The 25,618-nt window shown below is 36.1% G+C and overlaps 1 protein-coding gene across 5 annotated transcripts in view; it reads right to left on the bottom strand.

Annotated features, from left to right (window-relative positions):
* btv (dynein cytoplasmic heavy chain beethoven) overlaps positions 1–25,304 on the bottom strand; it is a 39,258-nt gene extending 13,954 nt beyond the window's left edge. For all 5 annotated transcript variants that reach the window (XM_090173533.1, XM_090173534.1, XM_090173535.1 and 2 more), the window contains exons 1-29: positions 25,096–25,304; positions 24,796–25,019; positions 24,165–24,729; positions 23,798–24,030; positions 23,491–23,739; positions 23,356–23,429; positions 22,335–22,491; positions 21,907–22,269; positions 21,618–21,845; positions 20,239–20,477; positions 19,952–20,180; positions 19,752–19,879; positions 19,431–19,677; positions 19,216–19,365; positions 18,262–18,464; positions 17,804–17,959; positions 17,623–17,746; positions 17,235–17,561; positions 16,819–17,175; positions 10,538–10,891; positions 10,293–10,473; positions 10,151–10,238; positions 9,950–10,089; positions 9,769–9,887; positions 9,528–9,710; positions 9,230–9,453; positions 9,043–9,161; positions 5,625–6,016; positions 5,476–5,563 (exon numbers count right to left, since the gene is read on the bottom strand). In XM_090173533.1, the coding sequence (XP_090029659.1) occupies positions 5,476–5,563; positions 5,625–6,016; positions 9,043–9,161; positions 9,230–9,453; positions 9,528–9,710; positions 9,769–9,887; positions 9,950–10,089; positions 10,151–10,238; positions 10,293–10,473; positions 10,538–10,891; positions 16,819–17,175; positions 17,235–17,561; positions 17,623–17,746; positions 17,804–17,959; positions 18,262–18,464; positions 19,216–19,365; positions 19,431–19,677; positions 19,752–19,879; positions 19,952–20,180; positions 20,239–20,477; positions 21,618–21,845; positions 21,907–22,269; positions 22,335–22,491; positions 23,356–23,429; positions 23,491–23,739; positions 23,798–24,030; positions 24,165–24,729; positions 24,796–24,981 (6,103 nt within the window). In that variant the 5' untranslated portion in view covers positions 24,982–25,019; positions 25,096–25,304. The remainder of the gene's footprint in view (positions 1–5,475; positions 5,564–5,624; positions 6,017–9,042; positions 9,162–9,229; positions 9,454–9,527; positions 9,711–9,768; positions 9,888–9,949; positions 10,090–10,150; positions 10,239–10,292; positions 10,474–10,537; positions 10,892–16,818; positions 17,176–17,234; positions 17,562–17,622; positions 17,747–17,803; positions 17,960–18,261; positions 18,465–19,215; positions 19,366–19,430; positions 19,678–19,751; positions 19,880–19,951; positions 20,181–20,238; positions 20,478–21,617; positions 21,846–21,906; positions 22,270–22,334; positions 22,492–23,355; positions 23,430–23,490; positions 23,740–23,797; positions 24,031–24,164; positions 24,730–24,795; positions 25,020–25,095) is intronic.
* Positions 25,305–25,618: the final 314 nt, after the last annotated feature.

Raw genomic sequence — 25,618 nt, 5'->3', positions numbered from 1 at the left:
AGAAACCAAGGTTTTTTAGTTCCAAAAGAAGTATTATGTGATTAACTGTATCGAAAGCCTTGCGGAGGTCGATAAACACGACTCCCACTATGTGCCCCGCTGACAATCTAGTAACGATGTATTCTAATAAGAATGTCGCACAAGTTATAGTCGAGTAGCCTGGGCGAAAGCCAGATTGATGCTTGTAAAGTAATTTATTCCTTGTTAAAAACGAGAGAACTTGCTCTAACGCAGCCCATTCCAAAAGTTTTGAGGCACAGGGGGGGGGGGGGATAACGATTGGGCGATAATTATCTGGATCCGTAGAATCTCCTCCCTTATGAAGTGGAATCACCCGTCCAAGCTTCCATTCCTCAGGGTAGCTTGAGGTTTTAAAAGAATTGTTTATTATAGAAAGAAGAAAAGGGGCTAATATCGGACTCATTGCCTTCAATAATCTTGGGGGAATCAAATCGGGTCCAGTTGCTTTATTAGGGGCGATACGCTTCAGTAGTTTAATCACTGTCTGCATGTCAATTTCATTAAAGGTAAATGTTACATTGTTGCTTAGAATTGTGGTTGGGATACTTGTAGTAATTGTCGAGACTTGGTTTAACAGACATCTTTCCGCAACCGTAGTAAAGTGTAAGTTGAGAGTATTCGCTATTTGTACGGGTGAAGTGTATAAGTTGCCACTTTGGTCCTTGATTTCAGTTATGTTACTCTTTGATCTAAGCTTGGTGTGTCGATTTAAGACTTTCCAAGTTTTAGCATTATTTCCTTTGCTTTTATTAATTTCATTTTTAAAATATGATTTTTTAGCAGAACGTAGTTGGTTAGTCACTTGGTTTCGAAAGATTTTATAAAGATCATTATGTTGATTATTATCATTAGGATTTCTTCGGTGGCCATGGTGATTTCTTAGGTGCATTAGTTGCTTTATTTCGTCGTTGATCCACGGTGGGAGACCAATGTGCACCCGAATAGATCTTTGTGGAGCGCAAATATCTAAGGTGTCAGTTACTGCGGATTGAAGATTCCAACAGAGAGATTTAGATTTATCTTTGTTTTTTAGTTGACTTTGTAAGGTGACAACAAAGTTTTCAGGATTTATCAGCGATAAGTGCCGGGTCTTGACAAATTTAGTTGGCTGTTTAGATAGGGTAATTTTTCGAACGCAGTATACACGTAAAGGATCAGAGGCGCAGAAAGGAAGCACGCCACTATCAATGATTCGAGACGGGTGACTTATATAAATATGGTCGATTAATGTTCCGGATATTGGTCGTGTAACTTCTTTAATTACTTGTTTTAAAGTTGCAGTGGCTACTTGGAGAACTTTAGTGTTGTTGGACTTCGATCGCGGTCTAAGGTCGCAATTGAAGTCTCCCAACAGGACAATTTCACCAGGAGCATTAGTTAAAATCGATTCAATATGTGGTCGAAAATCGTTAAAATGTTGAACTGGAATGTTTGGCGGACAATAACAAACCCCAATGAGGATAGGTAGGGTTTTAAGAAATGTCAATTGACACCAAAACATTTCAATGTGCGAGTCATTTGGAAAGTTGACAATATTTGGCGAGGACCAGGGCTGTAGGTTGAGCTTTTCCTTTTCATAAATACATAGACCGCCCCAACAAATTCTAGGTCGGTCCTTTCGAAGAAGATTGTAGCCATTGATATGTAATAAGTTGTCAGTCAGGGAGTCGTCTAGCCATGATTCCGTGATGCACATAATAGCAAAATCATAGTCGTTTAAAAGAAGGATAACGTCATCCAGATGTGGTAGCAGGCTGTGTATATTTATATGACCAACTTTAAGTCCACGGGGGAGTGTCTTAATTTCAGTTGTTTCTTCATTAGTGTTGACGATTAGTTTTTCTGATGCAGAGAGTTCTGGTCAGACTTCATCCTTTTCCAGGGTAACTTGAGGTCGTGGTTTTCTGTATTTCATGATACGTAGGGGATTTGGCCAATTTTCTAAGTTGAGGATAATGCCATCTTGATTTGTTGGAGAGTCGATAATAAATGAAGTTTTCCAATGGTGTATCGCTTTATTGGACGTGACTTTCATATCATTTAATCCTAAGGTTTCTAGGTGTTCTTCCTCGTCATCCTTTGTTGTATCCGAGGAACAGTTTGAAAGGTAATATTGAAAAAATGGAGTATTCGATAATTTTATAGAGTCGATTGCTTTGTCTGTACCGACAACCTTCTCTTGATGCGTTTGGTTTGATAATCTATGGCATGTGGTCATAAATGGCCAGATCTCTTGATTGAGTACTTCATCGTCAGTGGAATCAGTATGTAAGATGTAACATCTATAGGTAGCGCTTGAGGCAAGGGATCTTTGAGTAGGTGAATGCCAGATACGTTAATGTTTTTCATTACTAAATAGTTCTTTAATATTGTCTCATTGGTATCTGCTGAGAAGTTACCCAAGAAATAATCACTGGAATTACTTGAGGGTTGTAGCTTACATAATGCAGCTTTTTCAACTGGCATGGCACAAAATTTTTAGAAATCTCTGGTCTATTTACTGTGTTTTTTGCAGAAAGAATTCCCCGGGTTTCATGAGGTTCTGAAGAATTTTTCTTATTCGTTGCAACTTTTTGCGCAAATGTACTCTTGGGTAATGTTTCAATGGCTCCAGTGTCTTTTTCAGTCATGCTTGGAGAAATAATAGTTTCCACTTTTTCTATCCTTTCCTCAAGTAGAGAGATACAGTCACAAAAAAGTTTTGTGAATAGTCTCTTTCTGATTTTTCATGTCCTTTTTTAATTGTACATTATCATCCGATAGGGTTTTCTTGAGACTGTCTAGAGTAGTTAGAATTTTTAATAATTCATAGCTAAAATCAGTGATTTTGTTGTCTTCTGAGTCATCCTGTTTTTCTTTACATGCATAGGGAGTGGTAAGCCTTTTTCTACAGAGTTGGCAACAATAAAATCTGGTAGCTTGTTTCATATTTATATTAACACATGAAAGATGATAGTAAATCAGGCAAATGTCACAAGTCACCATAGTTTGTTTACTTTTCTGTTCATTTTTTCGACCAAATTTACAGCCATTGTCAAGGCAAAGAAGATTGTCACCAGCAGACGACTGACTTACAGTAGGGTCCATATAGTAGCTTATCAAATGCACGTTTCTATCATTTCTGGTGTTATTTCTTGACATGTAATTACAATTCTCCGGCGATGTTCGGCTCTCATTTCAATAGGAGTTGCGTAAACCCTTTCTTTGATAAATCCCCACAGAAAAAAGTCTAATGGTGTCAGATCGGGAGACCTTGCAGGCCAGAGTACTGGATCATTTCTTTCGATCATCTGTGAGGAAACCCTTTGTTCAGGAATTCAGTCTCCTCTCTGTGATAATGTGGTGGGGTCTTTCAGTCAAAGGAAGGTCGTCGATTGCATCTGCAAGCTTGTTGTGTAAAAAATACAAATAGTTTTGGCCTTTGAGATTTTGAGGCAAGAACACTAGACCAACCAAACGATTTCCTAAAAGTCCAACCCAAACATTTAAGAGCTGGAACTGAACTTGGTGATGATGCTTGAATCTCCAGTGACGGTTTTCGTCCTGCCATAGGTGATTATTTTGATGGTTGAAAGGTCATTCTCTAGAATGAGAACATTCGTCAGTGTAGAGAACATGGCGTGTAAATTGGGGATCAACATCTTTGAAAATTCCCATCAATCAGTCCTTGGTGAAGTGTAGCTCTGTATGGATGGTACCTATATTTGCGTAAAATTTGGCAAACACAGTTTTTAATGCAACCTAAATTGGCACTCGCGGTCACACAACTTCTTCGAGGATGTGCGCCAATTAAATTAGGCAGAAACCATTCGCGAAACCAAACTGTTGAAAGTCACTGACCGTTCGCTTTACTGTATTTAAGGACAGGCTTCGGTTTTGATGTCACACTTGAAAAATCTCACCTTCTCCAAAGTACAAGACAATTAATGTTGGTACACTCCGCTCTTGAATAACGAACCATAATTCGAAAGATTGATGCACTCGATGATGTTAAACAAAAAGTTACTCCGTTTAAATACCAAAAATGTACATGAACTTTAAACCATTTATGTCTAATTAGATGTTTCAAAATCCTTTTCCAAGTTTTTAAAAGGCTAAAAAATGTTAGATGAGTAAGCTATGCTTTCGTGGTAAAGTGTGGGTCTATCGCTTTCCAGGATCAAACAAGTTTATGTTGGCTTGCCCAACTTGTCAATTTTTAAAGTCGCGTTTTTCAGTGAAAAAAAGGTCTTTTTCCATAGAAACAAAAATATTTGTAGGTTTCAGATGATGCTCTACAAATTCTCAATTGACAAAATTGATCTGGCACCTAGTGGTAATTTGTTTTCAGAAAACAATGAAATTTCAGCAATCAATATCCCCCTGGTGTATTTACATGACCATAAAAATTTCAATTTCTACCTTAAGTAGTTTTCCTAAAAATCACTTGTCCAAGCAATGTATGTGGGTCTACTAGGGCTATCTACAGAATGCATCTACCCTGAAATCTCTAGGGAGTACTGTAAATAGACATCAACTATACTCAAAAGTCCATTTCTCACATTTCCCCTGATGACATTTAATAATTATTGAATACTCTTGCAATCAGGTTAATATAGTTCTTTTTACTAATTATGAATTTAAATTATTGATCTTTGGAAATAAATATTAATTGTTTGTAGCGGTAATAAAACTCTGATATACAATTAAAAGCATAAGTTTAATAACATCATTAAAAGCGTGACTTTCAGGGTGACCAGGGAAAGGCTTTGAAACTTTTATAGGAAAAATAGAATTTTTAGAGGAGAAATATAGGAATTAAAATATGTGAATTATAGGAAACTAAATAGGCGAATTATAGGAAAATATAGGAGAAATAATAAGGTAATAGGCCTTTCTTTAAATACGTATAAGTTCAGTTCTGTTTTGCTTAAACACCAGGTACCTCGTTGAATTTAAGCTTTTTGTAGTAAAAGTCTTTGACACGTCACCTGTGACGCAGCAGTAACATCAAAACAAGAAGGCCAATGTTACTTTATAGAAAGGCCTATTATTGTACATCGGTGTACTTTGACTAAAATCACCTAGAATATTAACAATTTTTTGTACACTGCTTTCTTGGATTTACAAAGCCCGCACATTTGAATATTTTGTTCGAAAGTGGCAGTGTTTTCACTAAATGTTCTATATGACACGTACAAAAAGTTTTTCAAATGACCGTGAAATTATAGGAAATTAGGTGAAAATAAAGGTATTTATAGGAAAGCATTAAAAATATAGGAAATATAGGAAGTCTGGTCAACCTGGACTTCTTTGAAGCCATGTCTTTATCGAATGCCTAGCCCTAAAGTCCGCTCACCCACTCCCTCCTGCGCTCCCCTGACGCCATCTCTAGCTAACATATCAACATCCATTATCTCGTAATTTAACCAACTCTATCACTACTTCCTTGATAAGCATGATTATAAAACCAACCTGTTGGTTCCTTCACAACTTGGCGGGCACTGGAGGTTAGGACTCCATCATGCCATTCTCGAGTGTCCATGTCAATGTAACCAAGTAACTATATTAACAATATTACTTTCATTGTCAGAAAAACATTCTGTACCATTATGATAAATTACTTTAGTTCGTGGGATTGCTTTTGGATTCATGACGTGGTATTTCACTTTTTGATTATCTTTATACAAGGCATGATAAAGAACCTTCCACAATGTTGACTTTCCAGAACCACTCGGACCAACCAAAACAACACCCATTCTTTGTTCAAGTTGGGCATGTAGTTCCATAATTTTTTTAACTTGATTATCTTTGGTAATCAGTTTCAATTCCTCGCATGTAGTTCTAACCGCATCTTCCAAACTACTTGATGTAATTCCCGTAAGTTCGACACCAGGAAATACATCCAATACTAGGGCGTCAAATCTCTGGGCATCGGAGAAAGTTAATTTCGAAAGGGTGTTGATACGAAGAGATTTCACTACTAATTTGCTTTCCCAATCTTTGTCATGTTTAACTATATAAGAAAATTGCCAAAATGTTAAGGCACAATTAATGTAGACAAAAACACTAACACTAATAAATTATATGTGTACACTTGGAATTACAAAGAAGACTCTGGTAGCCCTGACAATTTGGCCTAGATTTTAGTTTGCGTCATTCAATGTTAAAAGTGGCGCCAATTTGAGTGTAAGATTGACTCGAATAGATTTACTTCGAGGAACGCCAGGTCGGGCGAAAAAATCCCCCCCCCCCCCCCGGCTACGGGCCTGCCCCTATCATGGGTGGTGGAATCCTGTAAGCTTTTCCCATTTCTCCAGGTGCCTTCTAAGGCAAAACAGACCTAGAAATTACAAGTATATACACATACAATTAAAGATGCACTGATATGGGTACAGTCTATGTAAAGGCTACTCCTGGCCTATAATATCGACCAATATTAACAAGGTTATCTATCATAACAGTATTGCATATGATAAAATTACTTTAAATGACTGTTCAGTGCACTGCCATACCATTTTATTATAATTTTTCATTAAAAAAGTTTGTAAGAGCATTTTTTATCACAAATCAAAAAGTTAGTTAATTGCCAATTTGGGTGAAGTGTAGTACAGCGGCCTCATCGAATTTGATATTAATTTTAGTTGCGCCTGATAGACCTTGTCACGTAGATGTCGAGGGTATTTTTTATTTTGGCCGCAAATGATTATTTAATTGTTTAACTTAATTTTTTTAATTTTAAAAATTTCTCATTTTCATTGAATTTTATATTAATTTTGGTTGCGCCTGATAGACATTGTCACGGAGATGTCGAGGGTAATTTTTATTTTGGCCGCAAATGATTATTTAATTGTTTAACTTAATTTTTTTAATTTAAAAAATTTCTCATTTTCATTGAATTTTATATTAATTTTGGTTGCGCCTGATAGACCTTGTCACGTAGATGCCGAGGGTAATTTTTATTTTGGCCGCAAATGATTATTTAATTTTTTAATGTAATTTTAAATTTCTAATTTTTGGGCATTTGCACGTGTTTTGTTGTACTTATTTCCGTCGTGTGTTCGCCGGCAACACAGTTTCGGTGTCCTAATGAATTCCACGTGATATTCCCTTATTATATAAAATCAGTTACAGTTTTTGTTCATTTTCTCGGTGTTTTCTATTATTGGGCCACTTTGTTTCTGGTTGAGATTGAAAGTATATACTTGATGCGTAAGGCTTGGTACTGTCCTCTAGGTCGCGTTATAGATGGCCCATCGCTTTTTTTAGTATGGGGTTGGGGAGGCGCTGCGCGCCCCCAGCGCTTGAGCGAAGCGAGTGCGCGGCGCCGTCAGGCGCCAATACGGGGAGTTTAGTAACGTCTTTTACGTGTTTTGGAAGTAATTATCTTCGTCGGGTTGTCGCCTACACCACGGCTTGTTACTGTTTGTTTAGGTTTCCACTCTACTAACTTTTTAACATTAAGTTAATTAATTTAATTATCATTTTCGACCCAAAAACCAAAGTTTCGTAATCAACGCGTCAAGTGCTACATTCTCCGCCACCCAAAAATACAAAAACACGGTAATTTCCTACAATTAGTACATTTTTAACATTAAGTTAATTAATTTAATTATCATTTGCGGCCCAAAAAAATTGTTTCGTAATCTGCGCGTCACGCGTCAAGTGCTACATTCTCCGCCACCCAAAAATACAAAACCACGGTAATTCCCTAAAATTAGTACATTTTTAACATTAAGTTAATTAATTTAATTATCATTTGCGGCCCAAAAAAAATTAGTTTCGTAATCTACGCGTCAAGTGCTACATTCTCCGCCACCCACAAATACAAAAACACGGTAATTCCCTAAAATTAGTACATTTTTAACATTAAGTTAATTAATTTAATTATCATTTGCGGCCCAAAAAAAAATTAGTTTCGTAATCTACGCGTCAAGTGCTACATTCTCCACCAAAAAAAACCACGAAATTACATGAGGCCGCTGTAGTGCAATTTTGCCGAAAATTTTCTTATTTCTAAGTTTTCCTGAAAATATTTTTTTACACCAGTATTGGCCATATCGGCTTTGTTTAAGACGATATTGGCCCATACCGATATTAGAAAAATAGGCCGATACATCGGTGCATCCCTACAAGACTGATAAAAAGTATTTTAATTAAGCATGTGCGAATATTTATTTTGGGTTTTCGGGTCGAGTATCGGGTATTAAAAATTTTGCTTTTCGAGTATCGAGTCGAGTATCTAAACTTTATCGGGTTTTCGAGTATTTAGGCTTAGATTAAAAAATGGGTTTCGAGTACTCGAGTAACCTCGGGTACTTGAGTAACTTCCAGTACTCGAATAATTATGCTTAGCTAAAAATTATGGTTCGAGTATTCAGTTCTAAATTTTATTAGGAAAAAACAAAGTTAACTTTAAAAACTGGTGAATTAACACTGAGTCATATTTAAAGCTTTTAAATATACTACACTACTGAGCCTAACTTTCCAAACTAAAATTAAACCACCTACAAAAGGTTCGTGACTAGTGATTAACAAGCTACCAAAAAGTAATGGGAGGTGAGGGAACTTTAAGTTATGGTTAGGCTTTTAATTTCAGTTTCATTTTGTACCTTTACTTGCTTTTAAAACAATATCCAATCAGGAAGAACCTAAGAATTTATTCTAACTCTTCGACCAATTAGAGGGTTTAAGGCCAAGCCAAAAAGATGTTTTTTTTTGGGGAAAAATCCATAAAACGTAACGGGTTTTTTTTTTCGAATATCCCGCCGAAAACTCGCGGGTAGGGCCTTTGCAAAAATTGGCCTATCGGGTACCCGAAAATCTAAGTCTATGCTTTGAGTTTAGACCCGAAACTTTTTCGGGTTTTTTTAATAACGATTTTCGGGTATCGAGTCGAGTACCCGACTCGATACTCGATCGAGTACTCGATTAAAATCGGGTACTCGCACATGCTTAATTTTAATAGTTTTTAAAATTTCAGAAAGTGTTATCAATAAAGCAATGAAATTATAATGTAGATGTAAAAAATATATACACTACCTGATTCATTATTTACTAAATTCTGTTTTTCATTTTGCAATAAAACACCGCAGCTTTGCAACACAGTTTTCAATGCTCTTAACCCCCAATCGTAGTGTTGTTGCGGCGTTAGGAGTTCCCTAAGCAAAAAAATATAAGATATGCAAAAATATCATCAAAAAGAATAGTATTTCAAATAATATACTACTTTGAGAGAGTAAAAATTGCGACTAGTTTACGACCTAAGGTTCTAGAATCTTTAAAACCTTCAGACAAGAGCAATACTTCAGCAATAAGCTCATTGTCAGGTTTGCTCATCGCAATAGGTCTAAAGAGCTGCTTCAGATTATCAGGAAGTTTCTGCCTCCCCCCATATCCTTTCCCAGCAGGATTCAGAGTTATAAAAATTGCAGAATTGGGATCTATTTGAACCTGAAGTATTAGTAGAATAGGAAAGGTTAGCAAAAGCTAAAAGAAAAAAGCTAGAAGCAAGTGGAATTAATTACTTTTCTATTAGATAGTTCAATTTCACTCAGTCGATTTCGAAGACCACTTTGAATGGTTTGAATTTGTACAGACAATGCTGATAATACAGACTCTTCCAGTCTATTAAATTCATCAAAACAACCAAAAGCCCCACATTTCACTAAGCCCACAAATATTCGGTTCATTGACTTTACATCAATACCCTAAAAAGAGAATATAGAACTTTTACTTAGAAATTCTTGAAAATAAACAATAATTTACCTCGTCACAGTTGAAAACTAAAACTTGTCTTCCCAATAAACCCCCCAACGCTTTTACTGATTCAGTTTTACCAGTTCCAGCAGGGCCGTAAGGATTTCCACCCATTCCAAGATGCATTCCTTAACAGAAAATTCCACATGAAATTACACTTATAGCAAAATAACATTTAAAATGATTCTACCTTCACAAAGTGTTAAGTAGCACTTCTCTGTTAAAGGTGTATGGACTAGCTTTGGAGCATTGCCTTGATATTCGTAAGTGTATTCAAACTCTGCATCTACCATCCTAGCAATAGCAATACCATCTTGTCTCAAATAGAATCTTTTCAGCAATAAAAACAATATTAGAACTGCTGATTTTTTTTTGTAAATATTAAGAATACCTTAATTGTTTTTGCCAATGCCATTCGGCTAAGGATTTTACATTATTTTCCACCAGCTGCTCAATAACTGATATAAAATATATTGTATCTGGAAATAGTTAATGATTACAAACTAATTTAACTTAAAAATAAGTGAATATACCAAGAATTAACGCTTTGACTTTTAATTCGAGAACGTAGGAATCAGGGCTGTCACTGAGATCAAGATTAGTGTAGACATCCAACTGAGATTGCATTATTTTCAAATACTCGCCCAAGCTCCCACCTCTAATAGCCGCTTCACATTCCTCTGTGAAAAGTAACTGTTCAACCAAACATAATATCTAAGGTGGGTACACAAATATTAGAATAAAGAAATTGAACCTCATGTAATTTACTACAACAAACCTGCGAAGGGTATAAATTGGGGTCAAAACCAGCTTTGCCATTGGTGCGAATGGATTTTAAACTTTCCACCAATAACTGTTTCAGAGTAAATCGAACTTCAGTAGCCAAAGAGGCCAGCCATTCCTCAATTTGAGGTATGACACGGATGGGGTTTTTCAATTGAACCTTTTCCCCTTGCAGTGATTTAATAGCTATAATCTGGGTAGCACTTTCATCAAAATCAACTTGATGAATTCCCCCAAACAATTTTTTCAAATGGGCTTGAATAATAGTTGGTTGTGTTGCTTGTCCCAAAATTTCCAAGAGATCTTCATCACCAAGAAAATAGAAACGAGGAAACAATGATCGTTTTTCCTAAAAAAAAAATTAATAAATGGATGAGTTTATTCCTTGTTTATCTGAAAACATTTGGTTTCAGAACTACGATATACCATTGGGCTGATACTGGTTTTCAACAAACTGTCAATTGGTGGAAATTATCGCTGTGAAAATTAAAACTAGTGTCTTATGTCAAAATCAAGACAAAGGCTGGCTTTTATCAGCATTACAGGAGTAATGAAAACAGCCACAAGTGCTTGTCTAGAAACTCTCCTGAATATTATTCCTCTTCATCTCTTTATAGACGAAGCTGCTATTATGGGTGCCAGCAGGCTCAACCAGAATGGATGGTGGATGGCTTATTAGCCACACCAAGCTTTACCAATAATTTTTGAGTCAGTTACCTGTTCTCTCAATAGGTCCTGATATTATGGCTACTAAAATACACTTTAGTTAACCTTTCAATACTTATTTTCCAAGCCGCACATGGGTATATGCACGAATGTCAAACAGCAATACTTCTTCAGATGTTTTACAGATGGCTTTCTGCGATTCCACAACTCCTCTGGTACCTTGTCTCCGGTTTTAAAATGCGGCAGACAATTTGATAAATAGGTACTGGCATAAGCAGCCTCTGCCCACATTTTCTTTTAATAAAGTCCGGGTACTATCTAGTAACATTCTGTTGAATCATTCAGCAATGCCATTTGTGGTGTGTATGTATTTGTACGCTCTATTTTAACGCCATTCCTTCTTAATCCGAAATAACCTGAGCAATACTCTAGTCCATTATCAGTCCTCAACCGTTTTATCTTTACCTCTAGTTGTCTCTCAGCCCAGGCTTGATACCGTATAAATTTAGAGAAAGCTTCATCCTTAGAGACCATTGTAAAAACAACGGCCTTCCTACTGTAGTCATCAATAAAGAATATATAATATCTCGTACCACCTATTGAACGCATTGGGAAAGGACCCCAAACATCACTATGGATAAGCTCTAATGGTTTACTAGTTCAGATTGAATCAATTCCCCAACATGGTTCCATTGTGGATTTTGACAGACGGCAAGGTGAACAAGTACCCAAAAGCCCTTTGAACTCTGGAATACCTAAGACCATATGGTATCTAGATAAATATACTATCCTCTTTATCCTTGGGTGTCCCAACCTCTGATGCCAGAGAGTTTATTCTGATAATGTACCAGAGAACGCCAGGGATTCATCACGGGGATTTGCCTTTGCCTCTGTATCCACATAGCCATCAACAATGTATAGGTAATTATTATCCTGGCTGGTGGAAGGCTGATAATTGGGAGCATAGCCACACCAAGCTCTTCCGAGATATTTCCAATCAGATGCCGATTTTAACAATGGGTTCTGATCTGATGGTTACTAAACTCCACTTTAGTAAACCTTTTGAGGTCAACTTCCCTAGCCGTGCGGAGTGGAGTCACTTGACCCTCGGTACCAGAGGAGAGATCGTCTGGTTCACTGATGGGTCTAAGACCCACTATGGCACTGGTGCGGGGATATATTGCCTTACTAATAATTTTGGCTTTTATGAAAGCCTAGGGATACACACTAGTGTATTCCAGGCTGAAATTTTTGCCATTTGCTCCTGTGTTGTTTACTGTTTACATCAGGGGTATCATGGGAAGGTTATCCAGATTTATTCAGATAGCCAGGCTGCTCTTAGAGCTCTCAGCCAGTATAGTATTCTTTCTGAACTGGTTTTTAGCTGCTTAGATTTCCTCTGCACTCTTGGGTTGCACAATAAAGTTCAACTTTGTTGGGTACCTGGTCATAAGGGGCATCTTGGGAACGAAAGGGCCGACGCCTTGGCCAAGGAGGGTGCGAGGGCTGGGTTCATTGGACCAGAACCTGCTCTCCCCATCTCCCGGGGTCTTGATCTCCAAGTTTATGTCAGATCGTCAACTCAGACAATGGTCTGAGATTGAGGGTCAAAGGCAGGCCAAAGAGTTTACTCTTGGCCCTTCTAGGGAGAGAGCCAGAGAATTACTCTCGCTCTCTAGGGCTAGTATTAGGATTGTTATTGGCCTACTTACAGGCCACTGCCATCTGAACAGACATTTAACTCTCATTGGGGTCAGTGATGACCCAATTTGCAGAGCTTGTCTAGCTGAGGAGGAAACTGCCTCACATGTACTCTGTAGCTGCGATTACTATGCAGCCCAGAGGTTTGAGCATTTGGGTATGCATCGGTTGGAGACGTATGACGTCTCTAATATCACGGCCGGGCAGATTTTAAGCTTTATGTCGGCGATAGGACTTATTTAAGTCACCCAGTTTGGGGATGCACAATGGACCTCAGGTCGAAGTGTTTGGCTTGCCACCCCCACTCAATAATAATAATAATAATAATAATCCTGTAAACTGACTGTCATAATAAGACTACCATCTATGCTACATACAATTGCTTTCCCTCCTTTGATAACAATTTTATCCTCTGCTTGACCAATTCTTCTCACAGAATGTTGATCGGGTACAATCATTTATCAGGTTAATAAATTACTACTCAAGATTTATACCGAAAGCATCAACGTTGTTATCTCCCTTCAACCAATTTCTGCAAGAACGTCCAATTCGTATGGACTAAATCACATCAAGAGCATTTTGATAAAGCTAAGAATGCCATTCAATCATCAAATGTATTAGTTAATTTTTATCCAGATAAAGACGTTATTTTAGCTTGTGATGCATCACTGGTGAAGTAATTTTGCACCTAGCTGATGGTCAAGGAAGGCCAATTTCCTTTGAAGCAAGAACTTTGACTCCTCAAATAGAGAAAGAAGCTCTATCCATTAACTTTGGAGTGACCCATTTTAAAGACTATTTACTGACCATAAGCTGTTGGAATAATGGAAATGCAGACACTTTTAAGTAGATTTCCATTGAACACTCCAGATGTAGAGACACTGTTACCTACTGAATTAATATTACTTCTCAGTGAACAATCTGCTAATCCAATCAACGTTATCAAGGTGGCTAAAGCTACACGAGAAGATCAAGTCATGAAATTCACATTAAACGGATGCCCTCTAAATTCAAGACTATTACCGGATAAGTTAAAACCTTATCAAGTCGGATACTGCGAGGTTGTACACAAGCTACATCTAGCTTAACAATCTGTATCTTTTTATTCAAATAAATAAATAAAATAAATGTATGCAAGTCTCAAGTTTCAATGCAACTTACACACTTTTTGAATTGGCAAAAAGATATTGCACCATGGAAGCACACCTAGACTTTGCGGGACAGATAGAAATTCAATACTTGTGGATAACGGTGGATTCATTCTCAAAATGGATCTAAGTTGAAATAGTCTACGCCACCATAAGGCTAGATTTGGCATAATTCCAACATTAGTAACAGTCAATGCTACATGTTTCACTAGCTAAGAATTTAACAATTTTACTAATAAAAATGGTATTCGCCATATTACCACAGCTCCTTACAACCCTGCATCAAATGGGCAAGCTGAAGGATCAGTAATTGATATAATTGATGTTCGATTGAAGAAATTTAAAGTTGGAACATTACAACAGCGAATTTTTAGAAGATTACTTAACTACCGAAGAACGCTAATAAATATTATAAGTCACCAGCTAAAATTATGCTAAACAGACCCATGCTAACTCGACTAGATCTTTTTCATCCAAATCAAACTCAACCTAAAATCATTAAGAATAATGACTGTACAGCACACAAATCATCAAAAGTCTACAAACAGAATTATAGTCGAGGAGACAAATGGATTCCCGGTTCGATCATTTGACCACTTGGAAACGTAATGTTTGATATACAAACTACTGCAGGAAAACAACATAGCCACAAAAAGAAATTACAACTCACATATAATAAGACAATTTCAACAAATCAGCCTAATATCGTGAATCTAGTGAATAAAACATTGTTTCCACATATATCTGGACCACCACTCTTAATTTACGAGCACAATCAACTCACAGACCAATGATATTCAGAACGCAAGGGTATCAACAGCAGCACAAAGTAGATCACCACCAGTACAACTCAGCTCAGTCCATAACACTTCCAACAGAGCAACGCCGACCTCAGTTCCAAGTACTATTCTTCAGAGGTTAGACTTTTTAATATCACAGCCAGCACCAACAACACCATGCCACGTCACACAACCTTAGACGATGCAACATCGATGTTTGAACCGAGCGAAGAAAATACTGTTGGTTACAGAATCTGGATTCGTTGTGAAAACCACAAAGTTATTGAGACAAAGCATGTTCGTTTCGACGAAAGTAAGGATGGAATGACATCCTTATATGGATTTACTCATGAAGTTTCAGTCTACGTGTTATGTTACAAACATTCAAATATAGTACACATTCCCACCACCAGGGTGGCACATGGAGGAAAGAGGGGTGTAGAGGGTTGGCAGGGGAGAAAAGGGGCATTCTTCCCTTGGAGCCTCATAAGAGGCAGTAACACTTTTGTATCGTTCCAATAATATCATATTATATATTCAAAGTAATTAAATATTAGTTGTAAGTAATCGAATAAGTACCGCTTCATTCATTCAAGTTACAAACACAACACTACGTATATAACATTAGACCGGAATCCACTTCTACAGAAAATGGAGGTGACAAAGTTTATGAAGAAAAATCGGATTTGGATGGAATGAAAGATGATGTAACTGATAATGAACATATTCCTTTACAAGACCAAGAACAAAACAATGTTAAAGAAAAAGAACAATTGGGTTCCACTGTCGTACTAAAGATCAATAACAACAGCTTTCCAGATGGTTGGAGGAAAGAGGAGAAGGTCCGTCAAAAAGGGAAATCTAAAGGACTGAGATATATTTATTTTTATGACCGGAGGGAAAGAGGCTAAGGTCAGAAGCTGAACTAAAGAGATATTTTGAAGAAAAGGTGTTGGAGTTTCCACCTTCAAAATGTTTGCACCACAGAAGGAAAAGGAACCAAACATCGAATTTAGTTACATCGAAATCCCACTAACATTCCAAGATGCTGTTGATAGCCCCAATTTACACCTATGGCAAGAAACAATAAACACAGAACTTACATAAATGGAATATAGAGGTGTCTTTAAACTAGTACCTAAACCAGAGGAAAAACAAGTAATTGGTAGTAAATGGGTGTATGATGTAAAACAGAATGAAGCTGGCAAAGTTACTCGTTTTAAAATGTTATGTTTAAAATTAAATTTAATATTTTATATTAAAGATAAATATGGTAATCCAAGGAAGGGGAGTATGTTGGAAATATTAAGTAATATGTAATCAGTGCAAATAACTAAATATTGAAGTTTCTATTCCTTGGAGAATAAACCTTATGAGTTCTACTTCTTAATACTTTATTATCCCTTATTAGCGTCGTCTGCTTCAGACTTAAGATTTCTAAAAGATCTTTTTGTGTTTAAGGTTTAGTCTGGTTGTTAATATTTTTTGACTAATTTTTGTTATTAAACACGTTAGTTACATCTTAAAAGTGTTGGGAATTTATCGATCCTAAATTGAATTAACCTAAAGACTAATACATACAGATTTACTGTAATAAATATAATGTTAACTAAATTTGTCTATGTAAACCGTGCTGGGTCTCCTTGTAAATCAGGCTAGACCTGAATGGTGTCACCCAATAAAACATTTTATTATTATTATTACTATTATTATTACAGGTGATCATACTAGTAGCCCCTGAGAAGTAGTAGTGTCTTGCCATCTCCTACCTTTCTCTCCTGTTCCCTGTCTACAGCGCCACCATGCGAATAACATACTAACTACATTTTCTATGTATGATAACTGGCATCTAAAAATATCAGATTCTATTTAAATATTTTATATTTTGTTGGGTTTTATTAGTTGACATCTCCAGATGTATTTAGGTTGAATTCCCATGTAATTCAAATGCAATTTTTTAGAAAAACACCAAACCAACCAACCTCTAGAAATTGATTTAGAGCTTTTTGACATCTCTGCAGCTGATCAAGCATCATATTCAAGGTTGAAAGCAAGTTGGCATTGTTGGACATGGTTACTACACGATCATCTCTAGCCACTCCAAGCATAATATTTCGGAAATCATCACTAACTGCCCGGAAACGAGACTGCTCAGAAGGTAAGGCACCCCGGCCAAAAATGGGCTCTAAATAAACCCATTTCCTTTGGATTTGATTTAACTGTTGCAAACACTGATCTAATGTGGATAATCTGCTCTCCCAAATAGTCAGTCTATCGGCAAAATAGCTATAATATGGCGAATCTTTCAGAGATTGTAGCAGGCACTGATTATCACCTATCTACAGAAAAATTCATAGATTAGAAAATAAAGCATTAATTTATAATAACGAGTCGTTACTTTGTTCAAGACATCCCTCCATTCCTTTATCAGCATGATTCTATTCATACTGGAATCTTCATGTTCTGACAGGGAGAATTTGGTTTTTGCACCCCATGTGTCTAATTCATTCAAGGCTTCTCTTACAATAACTTCCCCATGAGCTCTATTATTAAGATCTTTAAGTGCTTCGGCATTGATTGAAATAGCTTCTTTAACGCTCAAAAAATCACTGAAAATTAGATTTTCTGTTGGCACACTCGGCATGCCGAGAAGGACGAAGAGTTCTGACCAATGTTGGGCTGAAAATACTTCTCCCCGACAATATTTGAGTACCGGCAAAATGTCCTGGAAAGTTTGAACAAATTAATGTTTAGTTATGTCAAATTTATTTAAAAATAAGTTATACTTTGTATTTAGCTATTTCTTGTAACAGACAAACAGTAACCACTGTTGTTTGTTTATCCATTTCAGTGGAATCAAGTTTTTCAGTCCAATCTCCGAGGAATGATTCGAATTTATGTATTTTACCCCTAAAAGTATTAAAAACAAGTTACTTTAAACATAAAAACTGAATTGTCAATACTAACCGGAAAAATATCCATTCCTCTTTAGCCATTTCGTCAAGACCAATATTGAATTCCTCAAAAAGAAACCAAATGTGTTCTTGATTGCACAAATCATGTTCAAGCTCTTTTACAATATTGAAATCAGGTTCTGGTAGATCAAATTGTTGACAATCTGACCTAAAATGTTTAATATTATTATTTGTTGGCTCGAAACTTCATATGACTTAAAAGTTACTAATTTATAAATTACATATGACCACAAAATTAGGACACTATTCAAATTTAATAAATTAAGTGGAAAAGATTTTTATCCATTCTTTTTCCATTGAACTTTATGAAAATTGGTATACGTTTATCGTGATTTTATTTCACTTTCCTCTTTTTAGGTATTAAGATAGCCACAATTAGATACCAAATATCTGCTATTTAAAGCAGAAATTTCACACTGATTTGACAAAATACTAAAAAAAAATCCTTACACTAGTTTATTCTTCATAACAACCATTTCATTAAACTCTTCCCGTTTCTCTTTAATGACTAGTATCGCTTTTTGAACATCATTCGAACTTCCTTCCACTAAATTGTCCTTCGGTTTTAATTGATTCCACCGTGCTTGAAATCTTTCCAAGTCAGTTTGATAGTTTTCAACTTGACTAATAATACTTGACTTCAAAATCTCTACCTAAAATATAAAAATAACAAGATTATAAGCGGTAAAAGATGCATTACTAAAATTTAGGTATCCCATGTGTATAAGTTTCACATCAATGGTGCACGCAAACTGGGATCTTACATCGCCAGACCACTTAAGTAAGTTTTCTTCAGTGGTGTATTCGAGTAGGTACCTGTTTCTCCCAGATGTTTCATGAGCCAGCTGGCCTTGAGAACAACATGAATATTTGTAAAAGCTATCGAAGAGCGAAACAGCGAAAATAAAAATTCAGCCTTTTTTGAAAGCACTGTTGTTGTGTTTCAAAGTATTTAATGATTGGACTTGAATAACTATATACTCTGTTTATTTACAACATATTAGGAAGAGAAAATCACGGGAGAGGCCTATCTTAGGATCTCCCGGAGAGAAGTGCCTAGGTTTATCTTTTCCCTGGGTACTAAGCTGATATTTTACAAAACCAGTTATTTTGAGCTTTATAATTAGTATACCAAGTTTCATCAAAATTAGCTGACCCCGGGTGTTATCGGTAGCTGATTTCACATGGAATAACCCATAAATAAAACTATGACAGGAGGAGGTTCGTGTACGCATGTGCAAGCAGGGACTAAACTTTTAAAAATAAACCACCCCTGACAAAAAAGTCGTCAGATAAGTCACACTCGTAAATTTTTTACTTTTAGTGCCTCCTACGCCACAGAATATCTACTGCGAAATTACCCCAATAAAGAGGTTAAATTTATCAAAAGTGTAATAACTATACTTGTTGTCCTATTAGTTCTTCATGATTTTCCATTAATTTTTCAAATAAATCCCATTGACCAATTAGCTGTTGTACTTCAGTTACAGAGCGTCTGGCCCATTTGCCGAGAAACTCATTCTTGCTTTCAGCTTCTTTAAAAATATTGTACATCTAAAGCACAAATGAATTAGCTTTAATTGTAACCCAAATATGAAAATTAATGAAAAATGTATTACTTCTGGTTGTTTCAATTTAAATTCGATGCACTTTGTGTTTGATTCTTTAACCTCATCTACGGATTGTGGTCTCTGAGACAAAATGGTTATGGCGTCATTCAAGAAAGATTGCAAAAGGGCATTGTCTTTCTGTATAGAACGATGAAGACATCTTATCATTGTTGCATCAAGTTCAGACAAAAGGTAATCCACGTATGCTTTGACTGGTGAATAACTGACAACAATACAATCTATACGATCTTCCTCCCTATTGTATTATTATTGTCTTTATATAGAAAGAGTTGTAAACTTAAACTAAATAAATAGGTAAAATCATTATACACTGTAATTTTGCCAAACTCTTGACTTTTGATTTTAACCATCCTAAAATTATTCTTCCAATCATCAACATTGTGACAATTTTGTTCAACATATTCATCCAAATTGACAGAACCTAATGCCACCCAGTCCTAAGATCAATTAATATACAAAGTAAAAGAATAATTAGTTGGAAATAAATGAAAGTTTGACTTAAAACTTACTCTAAAACGATCTTTTAGCCTTTCCAAGGAAGAAAACAGGTTTTCTGCATTTTGATACACACTCACGAATAAATTTGCATTGCGATCTACAATAATGGGAAATATGAGATTTTCAGTTACGTCGCTTACACCACGAAAGATTAAAGGGATATTCATAAATTTCTTGATGTGAGAAAAATATTTTGCTCTAATTTCTTCAGCTGGGGGTCGAAATTGTAGTTGACTATTCCTAGAAAGGTAAATGAATTAGCAGCTTTCATTATACTAAATTAAGATTTGACATTTACCTATATGTCAAATCCACTCTAATTTCAGGTAAATTTTCATTCAGGGTGACTAGACCCAAGCGATATTGGCACTCTAAAGCTTTGTACAACTGCCTATCCCAATGAGCCCGCCAGGGTCTCATGTATTCTGCTGAAAAACCTTGTCCTTCAAGCTTAGCCATTAATGTTCTGACATCATTCAAGGTATTTTTCCATTTTTGTTGATATCTAACTAGATCTGTACTCATCAGAGCTAATATCTAAAATTCATTACATAAAATCAAGTTTATAATGTATCTCTTATGAGAGAAGTATCTATCTAGGCTCTTAAAATGAAACATGTACTTTAACCGGGCAGATTCCAATTGCCACGAATTTCTCACCAAACCTTAAGGAATTTTTTAATGCTTGCTAGTAACCACATTTTTTTATTTTCTCATTTTCTTCATTGTTAGTTTCAAACAGATTATTTCCACTGCGGAATTTGAAACTTTCCGCCACTAGTGTTAAAAAATATTTTTATGCTAGCAAGTGGTGCTATGATCTATTTCACCCTGAATTATTTTTATTTCCAAACATAAAAATAATAAACATGTGCGAGTACTCGATTTTGTTCAAGTATCAGCCTTATTTGAAAAACTAGAGTCGTTATTTAAGGACTAGGCCTAGTTTTTCGAGTACTCGGAACATCTATTTTATCCAAGGCACTACTCGCGAATTTTGAACAAAAACTTTAAAAAAAAAACGAATATTTTTTCATTTCCCTGGGTAAGCCCAAAGACTTCTTATTGGCTGGTAGAAAGGGTTAGTTCTTCCTGATTGGATATGGTGTTTTAAGGCATGGGCGATACAAAATTGAAACCAAAACTAAAATTAAATATGAATCACAACGGGCAGCGTGAATTTTTGGTGGATTTAGGCAGAAGCATTGTTGAGCTGTGCTCAGTATTTTCTTAAGTTTCTAACTAGTTTACTTAAGCTTAGTAACGTTTTTTTAACTATCGTTCGTGATATTGCAAAATGGCTTCTGAGAAACGTAACAAAAGGGATTCTTTCCATGAAGAAATGTTTTGTATCAATTATTTAAATTTAATAATTATCAAGTTTACCTACTTGAGTACTCGAAAGCTAAGTCTAACTATTCGAGTACTCAAAGGCTAATCCTAACTATTCGAGTACTCTAAAATCTAATTTTTAGGTAAACTTAAATACTCGAATACTCAAAAATAAAATAAAACTACTCGAAATTTTAAAATCAAGACTCGCACATGGCTAAAAAATAATCAAAAGCCTGTGAAGGTACATGTTTCAAGTGAATAATATGAGCAGTAAAGATAGATGGATATTTTATCATAAACTTCTGATAAAATCTACAACAATAATAATCTGTTGAGAAAAACCTTTTCTAAAACTGTAAAATGTTGTTTCCTAAGCATCCTATTTTCTTGAGATAATCGGTGAACCACTTCTTGCAGTTTTTTTATGTAATCATCAACAGCAGTAGGGTCATCCCACGAGACAGAACTCTTTTCAGTTATCAGCTGTGTAAAGAGCCTGGCTGCTTCCAACATCATAGGCTGTTGACTCAGTATCATGTGATCGCCAATGGTTTTATAGAAATTCACTATCTAGAACCAAATTTAGACAATATTTTGTCCAGTAAAGATTAGGAAATAAGAAATATAGTACTTGTTGCAAATCTTTGGCCTCCTTATAGTATTTCTGAGCTTTATCTTCCAATTCCAAAACCTTGGATGGTATAGAATATCCGAGAACACGTAGGTGACGAACTTCCCTAATTAAGGCCACAAGTCTTGGATGATAATTGACTTGAGGTTGTCCTCTTTCATTTAATGAAACCACCGGTTTATGAGTAGCCAAGCTTAATGAATGGTCTTTAATTCCAGCCTGAATTTCTTGGCACCAGTTATCAAACTGATCTTTGTGGAATTCTTTAAACTCATCCAGAACTTCCTTCAATTCTTCGGATACTTTTCCATACTGCGCCAAGTCATTCAAAATGGAGTCACATACGCTACTGATATCTTTTACCTTAATTTTTTTAACTTTTTAGTTTTACAGTTATGATAAAAAATTTAAAAAATGACATTTCATACACGAGCTTCGAGCTGCCTCATCCAAATTATAACACTTATAACAGTTGTGACATTATTTATGTCTAAAGGTGGCTTATCAGTTCCACTGGTTGTGTATTTGCTGAATTCTTGTTTCAAAGATTTGATGTATTCCATAATTTGGGACATTAACATCTCTCTAAAAAGAAATAACCTAAGCATTATAATAACCACGTTTTCCCTTTGACAGCACGCTGCTAATCGCAGCTCCGCCACCGAAATCGATGGCACTCAGCTTGTAACCGCCGTATTAGTCCTAAGCCTACATAACCACTGGTAGATGGGCCGCTAATTGGGGCTCCATCACCAAATCACGCTAACACGATTTCCTGTCTATGGCACGCGGCAAATGGGAACTCAATTGCCAAATTGTGTAAACATTACCCGTTAGCAGTAAACCCCTAATGGAGGCTCCTTCAATGAATCGCATAAGCATGATTTACTGTCTATGGTACAGGTAAAATGTGCGGTTCAGTGTCGACCACATACAAACGTAGAATACTCCATCACCAATGGAAGCTCTATCATCAAATCGCATTAACAAGATTTCTCGTCTACAGTATGCTGCTAATGGGTTATCTTTTGCCAAATTGCGCAAACACTTTTGCTCGGGGATGGCACACCGTTAATGGAGGCTGAAGCACAGAATCAAGTAAACATGTTTTCCCGTCAAAGACACACAGAAAATTGGTGCTACAACATCAACAGTACATAAAAAATAAATCCTTCCATCATTGACCACACACGGTTATTGGGGGCTCCATTGCCGAAACGCGTAAACATGTCTTCCTGTTGAAGGTACACATAAAATTGGGGCTTCAGCATCGACAACATACAAATAATAGTATACTATACAGAATCGTAAGATAAGCCGGATCCACAACTGTTTTAATTTTTGTATCATATAAGCCAAGGCATATCAACCCCAAATATTCTATACAAAAATCTAATGCAGATTAGAATTAAAATGTTTTTCCAAATCATTATTAAACATTATACTTACCTCTCTGGTGTTAATTCTTTACGAATGCTGGGTCTGTGAATTAGCTCTCTGTACTTTTTAAATTCTTCCACTAGCTTTAATGATAGCCAGCAATTAGTATAGGAAATGAATGATCTATATTAAATTAATAATAACCTGAAGTATATTCTTTTGGTTCAGTTGTATACGATCTCTTAGTTTTGAGGCCACTTTTCTTTCTGGGCCAGCCAGAAGGTGCTCGTGTCTGTCTTTTGCACATTCCCATAAAGCCTGGGTGTAAGGGTTGTACTGAATGGTGTTAATTGGCCAAAATGGTTCAAAAATCTTATCCATTCCTAGACTTTTTTGCTCATCAAAGGACAACAATTTAAGTAACTGTCTCACCACTTTCCTCAACTGGGATATCTACAAGTAAACAAAGTTAGTATCCAACAAAATTTGTTTAAATTTAACAACAACATACCTCAGCTAGCCGCGAATGAAAATTTACTAGATAAGCAGGAACGAATGGGGTGCCTTCCCAAGGGTGTAAAGCAAAATTAGGCCAAAATAAAGTAGTTAACTTATAGCAAACGTCCATCCATGTCTCAGCTAAATCTCTGCTTTGTATTAGAAGTTCTTCAACTTCCAAAAATGTACCTTGCCATACATTAACAGTGTTAAACTTTTCTTGCACAAATTCGATAGTTGTACTGCCTTAAAAAATAAAATAGAATGTAGAAAACTTTGCTTTAGTCAATATCTTTAAACTTATAATCTAGAGATCTTCTTTATTCCTCCACCTTTATTAGAATACTTGAAGATAGCTAAATCATAGGTATTTTATTTACCTATAATATTTAAAAGATTAGACATTCTTTTCTGTGGAAAATAGGGCAAATGTTCGTCTTCTTTCCAAAGGTCGTCTAAGACATTGTAGGTTAGGTCTAATAAATCTTTGAATTCCAAAAATGATAGAGAAGCCACAGAGCTATAACCATGTTCCAAGGGGTTACACAGTTCAGCGTAACGACTCGCTCCCATTGAACCGTTACTAGCAAGATTTTGCCAATATTGGAACTCATCCAACGGCGATATAATGCCTAAAATCTCTTCCCTGGCAGAATCACTTTTCCCTACTTGGTCATCAATTCCATTACTACCAGAAATAATTTTTCCAAGACCCACTTCAAGTTCTCCTAAGAGGTTTTGAAGCTGAGGATTAATTCTGTTACTAGCTCCTTTATTTTGAAGTAGAACTGGGGTAAATATTCGTTTCATAGAGTGAAAAAGTGTTTCTATAGGTGACTTCATAATGGAAGTCACATATATATTGGTTTTAAAATTGTCTCCCGTTATGACATCTGGCAAAAATTTAAAGAAAACTAGTATTTTGCAATCATCATTGGGTTCCACCTGTAAAGAAAACAATATTACTTTGTTTTCAACTTTCATAATACAAATTACATTATAATTTCTTACATTGTTAGACAGGGTAATGTTGAATCCATTATTAATTTGTACGCTAAGTATAAAACACCTTTGGTCATCTAAAAATGTGTTGATTTGTTTCGAATCGTAGTAATCCGATATGAAGGAATCGTTTGGGAAAGAAAAGAAGTCTTTTATAGTACCAAACACGAACTCTTTTCGAGAATCGCTACCCATCTTTGCTAAGGTCCGGAAACTAAATATTTTATTCTTTCCTATGTTTAAAGTGAATTTGATCAGTTTTTCTAATTTAATTTAATTGTAAAATAAGAAAATATTAAAATCAGACACCTTAAATACAGCAAATCAATTTTCAGCCAAAACATTTCTCAAAAAAATTGGCATAGATAATACAACTCTTTTACTAGACATCTCTTTGGTCTGGGAGCTGTTTGTTTCAATTGTTTGTAAAAATTTCAGGATCAAGGTCGCAAAACAAAAGTTTGGAGAGTTGCCATAGCAACGGCCTTGCGGAGACTTAGCGTTTTCCATTGGGAACCTCCGAGCACTCCCGGAGTGCTCCAAAATCAAAACCGTATTCCATTGAAAAAAAAGGGGCAACTCCGAGAGGGAGGATCGCCTTCCATTGGCCAAGGTAATCCCTCCCGGAGTGCTCCCGGCCAAAGACTATATAACGCTTCGCTTACTAGACAGGCGTGTTCTATGGCTCAACTTGCATACCGATTGTGGCTCCATCTCGACGCTGGCCCAAAATTTCCCCTAGCTTGAGCTGTGTTACTAGTGGCGCCTCTAGCCGCGGGTCCAAATATTACCCCAGCTTTTACAGTGCTACAGAGGTGTTAACAGGTTTTTC

This window comes from Leiobunum rupestre, chromosome 4 (assembly GCF_980474605.1).
Source record: "Leiobunum rupestre chromosome 4, qqLeiRupe1.1.hap1, whole genome shotgun sequence".
Taxonomy (NCBI): Eukaryota; Metazoa; Arthropoda; class Arachnida; order Opiliones; family Sclerosomatidae; genus Leiobunum; species Leiobunum rupestre.
Note: the sequence above shows the minus strand (reverse complement) of the source record. Positions and strands in the feature narration are given on the sequence as shown.